Genomic DNA, 14639 nt, shown 5'->3' with positions numbered 1-14639 from the left:
AAAACAGCAGGGGGGTTTGGGCAAAATGTGACCAACCGCTGCTTTCAGTAATTGGCTTATTTTTGGTATAAAATTCGTAATTTCAAACTGCGAATACGTGCAGAGAGCCAGAATTTAGGTCCAAAATAAAGCTCAGGTATCGAATTTGGGATGTTTGGGATATTTTGAAAACTGCATGGAGGTTTGGGCAAAATGTAACCCACCTCCGCATGCAGTAATTGCCATATTTTTGGTATAAAAAATCGGAATTTCAAACTGCGAATAGGTGCAGAGAGCCAGAATTTGTTTAAAAAATATGGCTAAGGTATCGAATTTGGGATGTTTAGGATATTTTGAAAACTGCGGGGGGCTTTGGGCAAAATGTGACCAACCGCCGCTTTCAGTAATTGGCATATTTTTGGTATAAAAAGTCGTAATTTCAAATTGCGAATAAGTGCAGAGAGCCAGAATTTGGGTCCAAAATATGGCTCAGGTATCGAATTTGAGATGTTTGGGATATTTTTTAAAACTGCAAGGGGGGTTTGGGCAAAATGTGACCCACAGCCGCTTTCAGTAATTGGCATATTTTTGGCATAAATAGTCGGAATTTCAAACTTCGAATAGGTGCAGAGAGCCAGAATTAAGGTCCAAAATATGGCTCAGTTATCCAATTTGGGATATTTGCGATATTTTGAAAACTGCAGGGGAGGTTTGGGCAAACTGTAACCCACCGCCGATTTCAGTAACTGGCAGATTTTTTGTATAAAAAGTCGGAATTTCTAACTGCGAATAGGTGCAGAGAGCCAGAATTAGGATCTAAAATATGGCTCAGGTACCGAATTTGGGCTGTTTGGGATATTTTGAAAATTGCAATGGGGTTTGGGCAAAATGTGACCCACCGCTCTTTCAGTAATTGGCATATTTTTGGTATAAAAAGTCTTAATTTCAAACTGCGAATAGATGCAGAGAGCCAGAATTTGGGTCCAAAATATGGCTCAGGTATTGAATTTGGGATGTTTGGGATATTTTGAAAACTGCATGAAGGTTTGGGCAAAATGTAACCCACCTCCGCTTTCAGTAATTGGCATATTTTTGGTATAAAAATTCGGATTTTCAAACTGCAAATGGCATATTTTTGGTATAAATAGTCGGAATTTCAAACTTCGAATAGGTGCAGAGAGCCAGAATTTAGGTCCAAAATATGGCTCAGGTATCGAATTTGGGATGTTTGGGATATTTTGAAAACTTCAGGGGGGGTTTGGGCAAATTGTGACCCACCGCCGCTTTCAGTAATAGGCATATTTTTGGTATAAAAATTCGGAATTTCAAACTGCGAATAGGTGCAGAGAGCCAGAATTTAGGTCCAAAATATAGCTCAGGTATCGAATTTGGGATGTTTGGGATATTTTGAAAACTGCAGGGGGGTTTGGGCAAAATGTGACCCACCACTGCTTTCAGTAATTAGCATATTTTTGGTATAAAAAGTCGCAATTTCAAACTGCGAATAAGTGCAGAGAGCCGAATTTGGGTCCAAAATATGGCTCGGGTATCGAATGTGGGATGTTTTGGATATTTTGAAAACTGCAGGGGGGTTTGGGCAAAATGTGACCCACAGCCGCTTTCAGTAATTGGCATATTTTTGGTATAAAAATTCGGAATTTCAAACTGCGAATAGGTGCAGAGAGACAGAATTTGGGTCCAAAATATGGCTCGGGTATCGAATTTGGGATGTTTGGGGTATTTTGAAAACTGCATGGAGGTTTGGGCAAAATGTAACCCACCTCCGCTTGCAGTAATTGGCATATTTTTGGTATAAAAAGTCGGAATTTCAAACTGCGAATAGGTGCAGAGAGCCAGAATTACGATCTAAAATATGGCTCAGGTACCGAATTTGGGATGTTTGGGATATTTTGAAAATTGCAATGGGGTTTGGGCAAAATGTGACCCACCGCTCTTTCAATATTTGGCATATTTATGGTATAAAAAGTCGGAATTTCAAACTGCAAATAGATGCAGAGAGCCAGAATTTGGGTCCAAAATATGGCTCGGGTATCGAATTTGGGATGTTTGGGATATTTTGAAAACTGCAGGGGGGGTTTGGGCAAAATGTGACCCACCGACGCTTTCAGTAATTGGCATATTTTTGGTATCAAAATTCGGAATTTCAAACTGCGAATAGGTGCAGAGAGCCAGAATTTGGGTTTAAAATATGGCTTAGGTATCGAATTTGGGATGTTTGCGATATTTTGAAAACTGCATGGAGGTTTGGGCAAAATGTAACCCTTCGCTTTCAGTAATTGCCATATTTTTGGTATAAAAATTCGGAATTTCAAACTGCGAATAGGTGCAGAGAGCCAGAATTTGGGTTTAAAATATGGCTTAGGTATCGAATTCGGGATGTTTGCGATATTTTGAAAACTGCAGGGGGATTTGGGCAAAATGTGACACACCGCTGGTATCAATAATTGGCATATTTTCCGTATAAAAATCGGAATTTCAAACTGCGAATAGGTGCAGAGAGCCAGAATTTGGGTCTAAAACTATGGCTTAGGTATCGAATTTGGGATCTTTTGAAAACAGCAGGGGGGTTTGGGCAAAATGTGACCAACCGCTGCTTTCAGTAATTGGCTTATTTTTGGTATAAAATTCGTAATTTCAAACTGCGAATACGTGCAGAGAGCCAGAATTTAGGTCCAAAATAAAGCTCAGGTATCGAATTTGGGATGTTTGGGATATTTTGAAAACTGCATGGAGGTTTGGGCAAAATGTAACCCACCTCCGCATGCAGTAATTGCCATATTTTTGGTATAAAAAATCGGAATTTCAAACTGCGAATAGGTGCAGAGAGCCAGAATTTGTTTAAAAAATATGGCTAAGGTATCGAATTTGGGATGTTTAGGATATTTTGAAAACTGCGGGGGGCTTTGGGCAAAATGTGACCAACCGCCGCTTTCAGTAATTGGCATATTTTTGGTATAAAAAGTCGTAATTTCAAATTGCGAATAAGTGCAGAGAGCCAGAATTTGGGTCCAAAATATGGCTCAGGTATCGAATTTGAGATGTTTGGGATATTTTTTAAAACTGCAAGGGGGGTTTGGGCAAAATGTGACCCACAGCCGCTTTCAGTAATTGGCATATTTTTGGCATAAATAGTCGGAATTTCAAACTTCGAATAGGTGCAGAGAGCCAGAATTAAGGTCCAAAATATGGCTCAGTTATCCAATTTGGGATATTTGCGATATTTTGAAAACTGCAGGGGAGGTTTGGGCAAACTGTAACCCACCGCCGATTTCAGTAACTGGCAGATTTTTTGTATAAAAAGTCGGAATTTCTAACTGCGAATAGGTGCAGAGAGCCAGAATTAGGATCTAAAATATGGCTCAGGTACCGAATTTGGGCTGTTTGGGATATTTTGAAAATTGCAATGGGGTTTGGGCAAAATGTGACCCACCGCTCTTTCAGTAATTGGCATATTTTTGGTATAAAAAGTCTTAATTTCAAACTGCGAATAGATGCAGAGAGCCAGAATTTGGGTCCAAAATATGGCTCAGGTATTGAATTTGGGATGTTTGGGATATTTTGAAAACTGCAGGGGGATTTGGGCAAAATGTGACCCACCGACGCTTTCAGTAATTGCCATATTTTTGGTATACAAATTCGGAATTTCAAACTGTGAATAGGTGCAGAAAGCCAGAATTTGGGTCCAAAATATGGCTCAGGTATTGAATTTGGGATATTTTGAAAACTGCAGGGGGGTTTGGGCAAAATGTGACCCACCGCCTCTTTCAGTAATTGGCAGATTTTTGGTATAAAAAGTCGGAATTTCAAACTGTGAATAGGTGCAGAGAGCCAGAATTTGGGTCCAAAATATTGCTTAGGTATCGAATTTGGGATGTTTGGGATATTTTGAAAACTGCAATTGTGTTTGGGCAAAATGTGACCCACCGCCGCTTTCATTAATTGGCAGATTTTTGGTATAAAAGTCGGAATTTCAAACTGCGAATAGGTGCAGAGAGCCAGAATTTGGGTCCAAAATATGGCTTAGGTATCGAATTTGGGATGTTTGGGATATTTTGAAAACTGCAGGGGGGGGTTTGGGCAAAATGTGACCCACCGCCGCTTTCAGTAATTGGCATACCCTTTGCCAACAGGTGTCTAGGGGTAAAGGGAATAAAACTCTGCATAACTTGGGGAATCAATGTATCTACGCTAAGGTTGACAAACATAACAATTAAATAATACAGATAATAGTCAGAAATATTCTTTAGCATGCAATAATATAAATAAAATCCTTATTGAGCAATGAGCAATCACACCAGCACATGAATTCTAATTTGAGAAAATACACAATCATCTAACCAGAGAATTAACAGAGTATTAGCTAAAATAGCCATTACCAAGGACTTAATTTAAAACATGTCTCCTCTCGACCAAAGGTGCCAGCCTCTGCCCAAGCGTCGGATCCCAGGGCAATCGTCTACCACAATAATAACTAAACATCCACAAACTATTGTAGAAATTCTACTAACAAAATGTAGTACTAATATTCATATCATTATTAATCATAAGAGTATATACCCAGCAAACAATTTTAGGTTGCCACAACATATCTGGAAAGTATTTGAAAGTATTGGAAACGTTTGTTTTATCGTATCAGATACGATATTGTGTGTGGACTTAAGTAGGTTTCCAAAACTTATAACCAAGACATATGTATCTAACACTAATTTGAGATGTTGTGGCAACTTTACACTCCTAACATGAGTCATTCATAATCCATTCATATACCAATATGAATCTCTTATGAAAGGTTTGAGCCAATAATCTGAACCCTTTTCACATCTTTGTGTTTAAAGTTAAATTTCTTGAAATTAAATTATATTTTATATTATATTATTTTTATTATATTTTATATTATTTTTATTATATTTTATTATATTATTTTTATTATATTTTATATTCTAATATTATTTTCAATTTAAATATTAAAACCAATTTAAGGGTAAAAAAAATCTAATAATTTATATTTCTTTTATTATTTACTAACAATTATAATTATTTACTAACGGAGACAGGGGAGGCTGTACGGCGGAGAGTGGCGGCTGTGGCGGCGGCGGGCGGACACTGGCGGCTGTGTCTGGCGGCGGTGGCGGGTGGCGGCGTCTGTGATGAGTGGTGGCGGATGGCGGTGGTGGGTGGTGGCGGCGGTGGTGGCGGTGGCAGTGGCTGGTGGTGGTGGGTGGTGGCGGGCGGCGGCTACCTACCTACCTTGAGGTGCTTCCGGGGCTTAGTGTCCCCGCGGCCCGGTCGTCGACCAGGCCTCCTGGCGGCGGCTGTGTTGGGTGGTGACGATCGGCGGTGGGGGTGGCGGGTGGCGGCTTGCGGTGGCGACTGTGGCAACGGGCGGTGACGGCTGATAGCAGGCGGTGGTGGCGGCTGGTGGTGGTGGCAGCTGGTGGCGGTGATGGCGGCTGGTGGTGGCGGCTGGCGGTGGGTGGTGGCGGGTGGCGGCCAGCTGGGACACAAGCTCCACCACTGAAGGTCTGAGCACAACTAACCCTATGTCTCTCTCACGACCAGCCCAGTGTTGCCAGCTCGCGCTCTCAAAATGTTTCCTTCAAAGATTGTATATTATCTTTGAACAACAAGTTTGATTATCAAGGAAATAATGCATATATTATTGTCACATTAATACTGTGCAATATCTTATTACATTCCTGCTAAATAATTATAATTTGAAACAGGACAAAAAATCCCACATATATATAAAAACCAACATTAGAGATCACGAGGCCTAGGCCTCGCCTGTGACCACACATATCCTGCCTCCCTGGCCTGCTACCCTCTCACACCTCACACTCTTAACTCTCTCATAATCACTCTCTCTCTTACTCTGTCACTCTTACTCTCTGTCACTCTTACTCTCTGTCACTCTTACTCTCTGTCACTCTTACTCTCTGTCACTCTTACTCTCTGTCACTCTTACTCTGTCACTCTTACTCTCTGTCACTCTTACTCTCTGTCACTCTTACTCTCTGTCACTCTTACTCTCTGTCACTCTTAATCTCTGTCACTCTTACTCTCTGTCACTCTTACTCTCTGTCACTCTTACTCTCTGTCACTCTTACTCTCTGTCACTCTTACTCTCTGTCACTCTTACTCTCTGTCACTCTTACTCTCTGTCACTCTTGCTCTCTGTCACTCTTACTCTCTGTCACTCTTACTCTGTCACTCTTACTCTCTGTCACTCTTACTCTCTGTCACTCTTACTCTCTGTCACTCTTACTCTGTCACTCTTACTCTCTGTCACTCTTACTCTCTGTCACTCTTACTCTCTGTCACTCTTACTCTCTGTCACTCTCACTCTTACTCTCTCTCACTCTCACTCTTACTCTCTCTCACTCTCACTCTTACTCTCTCTCACTCTCACTCTTACTCTCTCTCACTCTCACTCTTACTCTCTCTCACTCTCACTCTTACTCTCTCTCACTCTCACTCTTACTCTCTCTCACTCTCACTCTTACTCTCTCTCACTCTCACTCTTACTCTCTCTCACTCTTACTCTCTCTCACTCTTACTCTCTCTCACTCTTACTCTCTCTCACTCTTACTCTCTCTCACTCTTACTCTCTCTCACTCTTTCTCTCACTCTCTCTCACTCTTACTCTCTCTCACTCTTACTCTCTCTCACTCTTACTCTCTCTCACTCTTACTCTCTCTCACTCTTACTCTCTCTCACTCTTACTCTGTCACTCTTACTCTGTCATTCTTACTCACTCTCAGTCACCCTTACCCATTCATACTCACTCTCTCACTCTTACTCTCATACTCTTACTCTCAATTACTCTTACTCTCAATCACTCTTACTCCCAATCACTCCTACTCCCAATCACTCCTACTCCCAATCACTCCTACTCTTACTCTCCCTCTTACTCTTACTCCCAATCACTCTTACTCCCAATCACTCTTACTCTCAATCACTCTTACTCTCAATCACTCTTACTCTCATTCTTACTCTTACTCACTCTTACTCTCAATCACTCTTATTCTCATTCTTACTCCTACTCCCAATCACTCCTACTCCCAATCACTCTTACTCTCAATCACTTACTCCCACTCTTACTCTCAATCACTCTTACTCTCAATCACTCTTACTCTCATACTCACCCTTACTCTCAATCACTTTACTCTCACTCTTACTTACTCTGTCACTCTTACTCACACTCAGTCACTCTTATACTCACTCTTACTCACACTTACACACTCTCTGGCACTCTCACTTACACACTCTCTGGCACTCTCACTCACCTTCAGTCACTCTTACTCACTCTTACCCACTCTCACTCACTCTTACTCACTCTAGTTAATAAGAACACGCCAATATAAGACAACAAAACGTTTTCAGATTCTTTCTCACCACTTTCCAGCAACTTTTATAATTTATATAAATTATCTTAGGGAATAATACATAAATTATATATTTAAACATGATATTAGTGTTTAGTGGAATGCATAAGGAGTCAAATTGTGTTAAAAAGAGCGATTTTTAGAAAATTTGGAAAACTACTTTTTTCTGTTCATATAACTAAATGGATTTTAAAGGTTTCACTCAGCCAATATATATCATTCACAATTTATTAATGAATTTTACAAAAAAACACCATAAATTTTATATTTAAACATGTAAAAACTATTTGTTTTACATTTGGAAGAAAATAATTGTAGAAAAACAATTTATAATTAAACCTTTGTGTTTGGATTTTTTGAGTAAAAGTTTCTCAAAGGCTCTCCTGAACCATTCTCAATGCAAATCATTCCCGCACCTATGGGAAGAGATAGGCGAACGTTGTGTAGATGATTTGTGTTTGCTGGGTAATAATGTTACATTACTCAATATAATTTACTGGCAAACAATAATAAGAATTAGTCAAGGTTGAACTATACTCACTCGCTTGACATCAAGTTCCCACACTGGCCACATCCAAATATGGTCATCCCCCCACACAGGGAAACCAACATGAAAATACTTGCAAAAGCGTCATACAATATAATGCAACTCAGGCACACAACAGCATGCTACAATATATAACATACAAGAATCTAATATTCAACTGGATACTATAATAATTATAGAACAAGACAATAGTAATATAAGCATCAAGAGTAATGTTAGAATCCTAGTAAGATTCGTAACAGCAGGACTCGGGGTCGAAGGTGTCACTTACTCTACAGGCAGCATAACGGAGGCAAAAACATTGAGCGTTGCCCTGAGAAAAGGGGACAGAGCAACCTTCAAACTCTCAAAAAGTGAGTGGGGACCCAGGGGTCGCATCCATTGGACCCCTTTCACCCCTACAGGGCTTCCCAGGGCCCTAAGACTGGTTTTGTTAAGGGTAAGCCCAGCCAGGGTACTGCTAACCGGCACCCAAGTCTACCAAACAAATTTCTAAAACTGAACCCCCGGGACGTGTCCACTCACGGGGGCCAAGCAGGGGGAACCACCGAGCCCGGGAGGTCAAGATCCTAATATAACAGGGGGCAGGGGAACAAAAGCAGGCCCCCCCCCTCACTAGGTACAAAAGCAGGCCCTCCTGCCCCACTAGGTACAAAAGCAGGCCCTCCTGCCCCACTAGGTACAAAAGCAGGCCCTCCTGCCCCACTAGGTACAAAAGCAGGCCCTCCTGCCCCACTAGGTACAAAAGCAGGCCCTCCTGCCCCACTAGGTACAAAAGCAGGCCCTCCTGCCCCACTAGGTACAAAAGCAGGCCCTCCTGCCCCACTAGGTACAAAAGCGGGCCCTCCTGCCCCACTAGGTACAAAAGCGGGCCCTCCTGCCCCACTAGGTACAAAAGCGGGCCCTCCTGCCCCACTAGGTACAAAAGCGGGCCCTCCTGCCCCACTAGGTACAAAAGCAGGCCCTCCTGCCCCACTAGGTACAAAAGCAGGCCCTCCTGCCCCACTAGGTACAAAAGCAGGCCCCCCCCCACTAGGTACAAAAGCAGGCCCCCCCCCACTAGGTACAAAAGCAGGCCCCCCCCCCACTAGGTACAAAAGCAGGCCCCCCCACTAGGTACAAAAGCAGGCCCCCCCCACTAGGTACAAAAGCAGGCCCCCCCCACTAGGTACAAAAGCAGGCCCCCCCCACTAGGTACAAAAGCAAGCCCCCCCCACTAGGTACAAAAGCAAGCCCCCCCCCACTAGGTACAAAAGCAGGCCCCCCCCCCACTAGGTACAAAAGCAGGCCCCCCCCACTAGGTACAAAAGCAGGCCCCCCCACTAGGTACAAAAGCAGGCCCCCCCCACTAGGTACAAAAGCAAGCCCCCCCCCCACTAGGTACAAAAGCAGGCCCCCCCCCACTAGGTACAAATGCAGGCCCCCCCCCACTAGGTACAAAAGCAGGCCCCCCCCACTAGGTACAAAAGCAGGCCCCCCCCACTAGGTACAAAAGCAGGCCCCCCCCACTAGGTACAAAAGCAGGCCCCCCCACTAGGTACAAAAGCAGGCCCCCCCCCACTAGGTACAAAAGCAGGTTCCCCCCACTAGGTACAAAAGCAGGCCCCCCCCACTAGGTACAAAAGCAGGTTCCCCCCACTATGTACAAAAAAATGAACAGAAAAACCCCGCAAGAGGACAACGTACCCAGAAGGAACAGAACCGGCCACTGTAATATGTGAAAACTAGCAAAAAAACAAAAAAAACAACCAGGTAGCTGCGCAGTACCCTGTGCTCCTACCAGTGCAAAAACTACCAGTTACCCCAAGGTAAAAAGCGAGGAGGAAACCCCCCAGCACTCCCAGGGCGGTCAATTACCGAGCAGCAAAAGACCAACAGAGGTAGTTCCCAAGGTTCCTTGTGGAATATAACCCCAGTCCCTAAGGGCTGGGGCACTCAGCACTCGGTACAAGGCACTCAGGGAAGGGAACCCTAAGCATATGCAGCCCGAGTACCTGTGAATAATAGATTATTACTCCCAGCTCTCACGCCACTGTAAGAGCAGTACTGAACACAAGGCATAGCACAACAGAGAGAATCTGGAGCTGGAGCCACACGACTGAGCCTTATCACATCAGCCGAGAACTGGGGTGTGGATCGCTGGCATGAGGGGTTTGGGGCTCCCCCATCCCCCTCCCGGGGGTGGGGGGGGGGAGCTGAGCAGACAAGTGACACGGCACATGTGACATCATGCTCGTTTTCATTTGGGGGATATCAGTCCAGTCGTTAGTTTCAGTAGTGGTTTTAACCAGAAGAGGGGCTTGTTTTGAGGCGCTTGCCTTTCTGGGTGCCTGGCCTGGTCAATGGCAGACATAGAATGCTCCAGATCACATGTGCAGTTCTATAGGCCATTGCTCCTCGTGCCTCTCTGAGGGAGCCAGGTTCTGGCTCGTGGTCCCTGGTAGGCCTAAAACTTCATTCACATTGATGCCAAAGTCTAATAATACTGTATACATATCTGCCTGGATAGCTCTAGGGAGCCTCCGGGCTCTCACCTAGAAAATGACGTTTCATTACATTCAAAGCTGGTTTTTTATTGTTTTGTGTGATGGAACTAAAAAGGAGTTCCCAGAAACCTTGGCAAGATGAGAAGGCTCAACTGTATCTACACTCGAATTGAAAGGGACAACCCTCGTAGCTGAAGGAAGGAATATCTCAAAGAAAAACCTCAACCCTAAACCTGCTACTGGGCCAGGGGCAGGGGAAAAGAGAAGGGCAAACCCCCTGCCCAAAGGAGAAAGAAGGAAAAGGAGGTATGGACAAAGTCACCGCCTATTCCATGAGACAAGTATCATTTGCTAGCCCCGGGCCTCAAACCGGGGACACAACCTTGACTGCTGCAATCCAGGAACTAAAGACACCAGCAGTTGCTGCCAGAAGCCCCTCCAAAATTGGCAGTAGAGCAACTTGAAGGGAGCATCCCCTTCATGACTCAGGGCCAAAGGTGTCACAGACCCAACAGGTAGCAGTGGAGGCAGACAAACTGAACATTGTCACAAAGCATGGATGGTGCACAACCCAGAAATTTGCTCGAAGTGAGAGCAGGGATGATGGGTGGATCACAAGGACCACCAAACCCATAAGGGGTTTACCAGGGCTTGCAGGGTGAATGTTCCCTGCAGGTATGCCCAGGCACTGTTATCGCCATGGTGGTAACTCCTATATAATTGTATAGGTTTCCCTATTAACACCCAATACCACCAGAAAGAGCAAGAGAGAAACCAAAAAGGGGACCATCCATGCCTAGACACTAGGTAAACCTAATAAGTCAGGAATGGCACAAATAAACTCCCCTTTAGAGGAATGAGGGCGCAATGAAAAATAAAGGCCATAAATGGACCGAATTACAAATTAAGTACCACTAACTCTCAAGATACCCGACCGTGGAACACAGGAGAATAGCAGACCAAACCAGGTATGGTAATCTGGAAGGTCTACCTCAGTGCGCCACACCAGCATATAAACACACTCGACCCAAGGAGAGACTGACAGTCCAAGACAATAAGCTTACCTTTAGGGCGAGAGCCACCACAAGCATGTAGACCCCTTTAAGGAGTGAACCCTGACAACGCAAGGACAGCACTTAATGAGCGCACATGGAAGGTAGCCCTGGGCACATGCAGCTCCAAGAACACTAAACTCCTGGCTCACGTTGCACAACCATACACAGAAAAAGCCTCGAGGGCAAAACACCACTGAGCTGAAACCAAGACCAGAGCCAGAACAATGAGAGAGGAACTAGGCACATACATATCAGCATTAGAACTGAGGGTGGACCAGTTGGCTGACACCTGACTGCCTCCTTCCTTCCCCCAAATGTTGAGGGAGGTGGAGGCAAATGAGCTAGCTCAAGTTTCATGAATTTTCAATTGTTTGTATACATTGTTGTGGGAGTTCATTTGGTGGTTTTGAGGCTGTGGTCTATTTTGTTGCATTGACTTTCTGGGTGCCTTGCTTTGGTGGTGGCAAACAGAAGTAAGTTGACAAATTTTTTTCATAACTGCCTTTGCTCCCTGCACCTGTGAGGTGGGTCAGGTTCTGTCAATACGAACTCCACAACTGATGGCACCTTGTAGTTTGGCACTATATCAGTATAGTAGCTTCAGGGAGCCACTAGGGGCTTTCCCCTGAAAAAAATAGGTTGTGGAAATAATAAGACTCAAATAGTAGTTATATCATCTAAGACTAGCCAGTGTGGAACTGTTCCAGGTCTAAAACAGACTTACTTGTTCATCCACACCTTAATCTCTGAACCATTTAGGTTTAAGGTGTTCCACTCAATACAATAATTTAGTGATGTTTGCAATGCTGGACAGTTCTTAGAATTATGATACTGAGGATATAACAGTTAATGTGTTTCTTTTTTCTCTTATGCAGGAACGCAATGTGGAAGTCTTATTCTGCTACGAGCCCTATGATGAAGTAGTTCTCATGCAGCTACAGGAATTCACTAACAGGAAAATTGTTTTTGTAGAGAAAGAAATGCGCCAGGATAAAGTAAGTAAGTAATTATCAAAAGCAGGCACCAAACCGGGAAGGCTATGTAGCACCATCAAATACGCAAAATAATCAGAGGGCGCTAAATATCACCGAGGATGCCAATACGAGAACAAAAACGCATAAGGCGAACGATATCAAAAGTATCCGAGTCACCAAGAATTCTATCGAGGGACAGGTGACCGCGAGGGGCGGTCGGAAAGCAAGACACACGCTCGTCCTGGAAGTCAGGACATTCAAGAAGGACATGCACGACCGTAAGAGGGACAACGCAACTAGGACAATAAGGAGCAGGGCGGCGCTCCATCAAGTGACCATGGGTTAAGCGAGTATGGCCAATACGCAACCTCGCCAGAGCTGTTTCCCACCGCCGGTTACGGTGGAAGGAGGACGGCCACGAGGAAACACAACATTTAAGAGTACGTAGCTTGTTACCAGTAACAGACAACCAAGAAGCCTGCCAACGGGTAAGGACTGAGGAATGGATAACCGGGTAAAAGTCGGAATACGGAATGCCTTTACGAGAGATGGGACAAGAGCGGACAGCTTCCTTAGCGGCAGCATCCGCACGCTCATTTAAAGACACGCCAATATGGCTGGGAACCCAACAAAACTCAACCGACTTAAATTTACTGTGAACGAGAAACAGCCAATGCTGGATCTCGACAACTACTGGATGAACTGGATTAAAGGACCCGAGAGCCATGAGGGCACTACGAGAGTCAACAACAACCACAAAGGAAGACTGACAACGAGAAAGCAGGAGACGAAGAGCATAGAGAATAGCATAAAGTTCCGCTGTAAAGATGCTAGTCTCCGGAGGCAAGCGACACATATAAGTGCGACCAGGAAAAACAACAGAGTAGCCAACACCGTCCGCTGACTTAGACCCATCGGTGAAGACAGAAACGGAGCGGGAGTGAGAAGAAAAGTGCTCAAGGAAAAGGCGTTTTAGAACCGTAGGAGGGGTAAAAGCTTTAGTGATACGAGTCAAGGATGTACAAAACCGCGGAAGAGGGACCCTCCACGGGGGCAAAGAAGGAACAACACGAGGAGAAACACCAGAAATACGAACGGAAAGAGAAACCTGTAGGCGAGATAACCGGACAGAAAGAGGGAGGTGGTGAAGAGGAACAGGAACCGCAGGAGGGGTAAAAGTTAAAGCACGACAGAGGCGAGAGGAAGGATGTTGCAAGGACCGCGCAAGATAGCGAAGACAGTAGCGATCACGGCGGTCCTGGAGAGACAGGAAGCCAGTGTCAACATACAAGCTAAGGACGGGAGTCGAACGAAAGGCACCAGAACTGAGGCGCAACCCAGTATGGTGTAAAGCATCAAGACGGCGAAGAGTAGAAGGAGAAGCAGACGAGTAAGCAGGGCAACCATAATCGAGCTTAGACAGGACGAGAGAGGAATGTAACGCAAGGAGAGTGCGCCTATCTGCCCCCCAAGAAGTATGGGACAAGACCCGAAGGAGGGTAAGGGCCTTAGAGCACTCAACACGGAGGTAAGAGATATGGGGAGACCAAGACAAACGAGTGTCAAGGAATAACCCCAAAAGCTTCGCGGAATCTTTGTATTCAAGGGGATGACCATAAAGTGACAAAGAGGGACGAAGAACAACCCGTTTCCGCGTAAAAGTCATGGCACAAGTCTTAGAAGTAGAGAACTTGAAGCCATGACCTGTGGCCCAAGACGACACGGCATCAATTGCAAGTTGAAGCCGGCGTTGAAGGAGAGGCGAATCATCACCCTGACAACAAAGGGTAAGATCATCGACATAGAGAGCGGAGAAGACACCAGAAGGAAGAGAGGAAAGAAGACCATTGAGGGCAACCAGAAAAAGAGTAGTGCTCAGAACACTACCCTGGGGCACACCTTCGTATTGCTGAAAAGAGGGAGACAGAGCGGTACCAAGGCGCACCCGAAAGGAACGACGAGAGAGGAAGCTGCGGAGAAAGAGAGGGAGATGACCACGAAGGCCAAAAGAATGAAGTTGAGATAGGATATGATAACGCCAAGTGGTGTCGTAAGCCTTTTCTAGGTCAAAAAGGACGGCAACAACGGAGGTCTTCGCTGCAAAAGCAGTACGAATATAGACCTCCAAGTTCACCAGGACATCAGTCGTGCTGCGGCACTTGAGGAAACCAAATTGAGAAGGGGAGAGGAGG

At 44.8% G+C, this 14639-nt stretch overlaps 1 protein-coding gene across 6 annotated transcripts in view; it reads left to right on the top strand.

Moving 5' to 3' along the window:
• The window catches only part of LOC138353075 (heat shock protein 75 kDa, mitochondrial-like), a 194666-nt gene extending 182158 nt beyond the window's left edge, over positions 1–12508 (top strand). For 2 of the 6 annotated variants that reach the window (XM_069305720.1, XM_069305721.1), the window contains one exon: positions 12349–12508. In XM_069305720.1, coding sequence (XP_069161821.1) covers positions 12349–12389 — 41 coding nt within the window. In that variant the 3' untranslated portion in view covers positions 12390–12508. Of the gene's footprint in view, positions 1–5050; positions 7752–12348 lie in introns of those variants that run through there. The other 4 variants (XM_069305717.1, XM_069305716.1, XM_069305718.1 and 1 more) reach the window with 2 other exon arrangements.
• The last annotated feature ends 2131 nt before the right edge of the window (positions 12509–14639 follow it).

The sequence above is a fragment of the Procambarus clarkii genome, chromosome 56 (genome assembly GCF_040958095.1).
Source record: "Procambarus clarkii isolate CNS0578487 chromosome 56, FALCON_Pclarkii_2.0, whole genome shotgun sequence".
NCBI lineage: Eukaryota > Metazoa > Arthropoda > Malacostraca > Decapoda > Cambaridae > Procambarus > Procambarus clarkii.
This window is presented reverse-complemented; position numbering and strand designations above follow the sequence as displayed.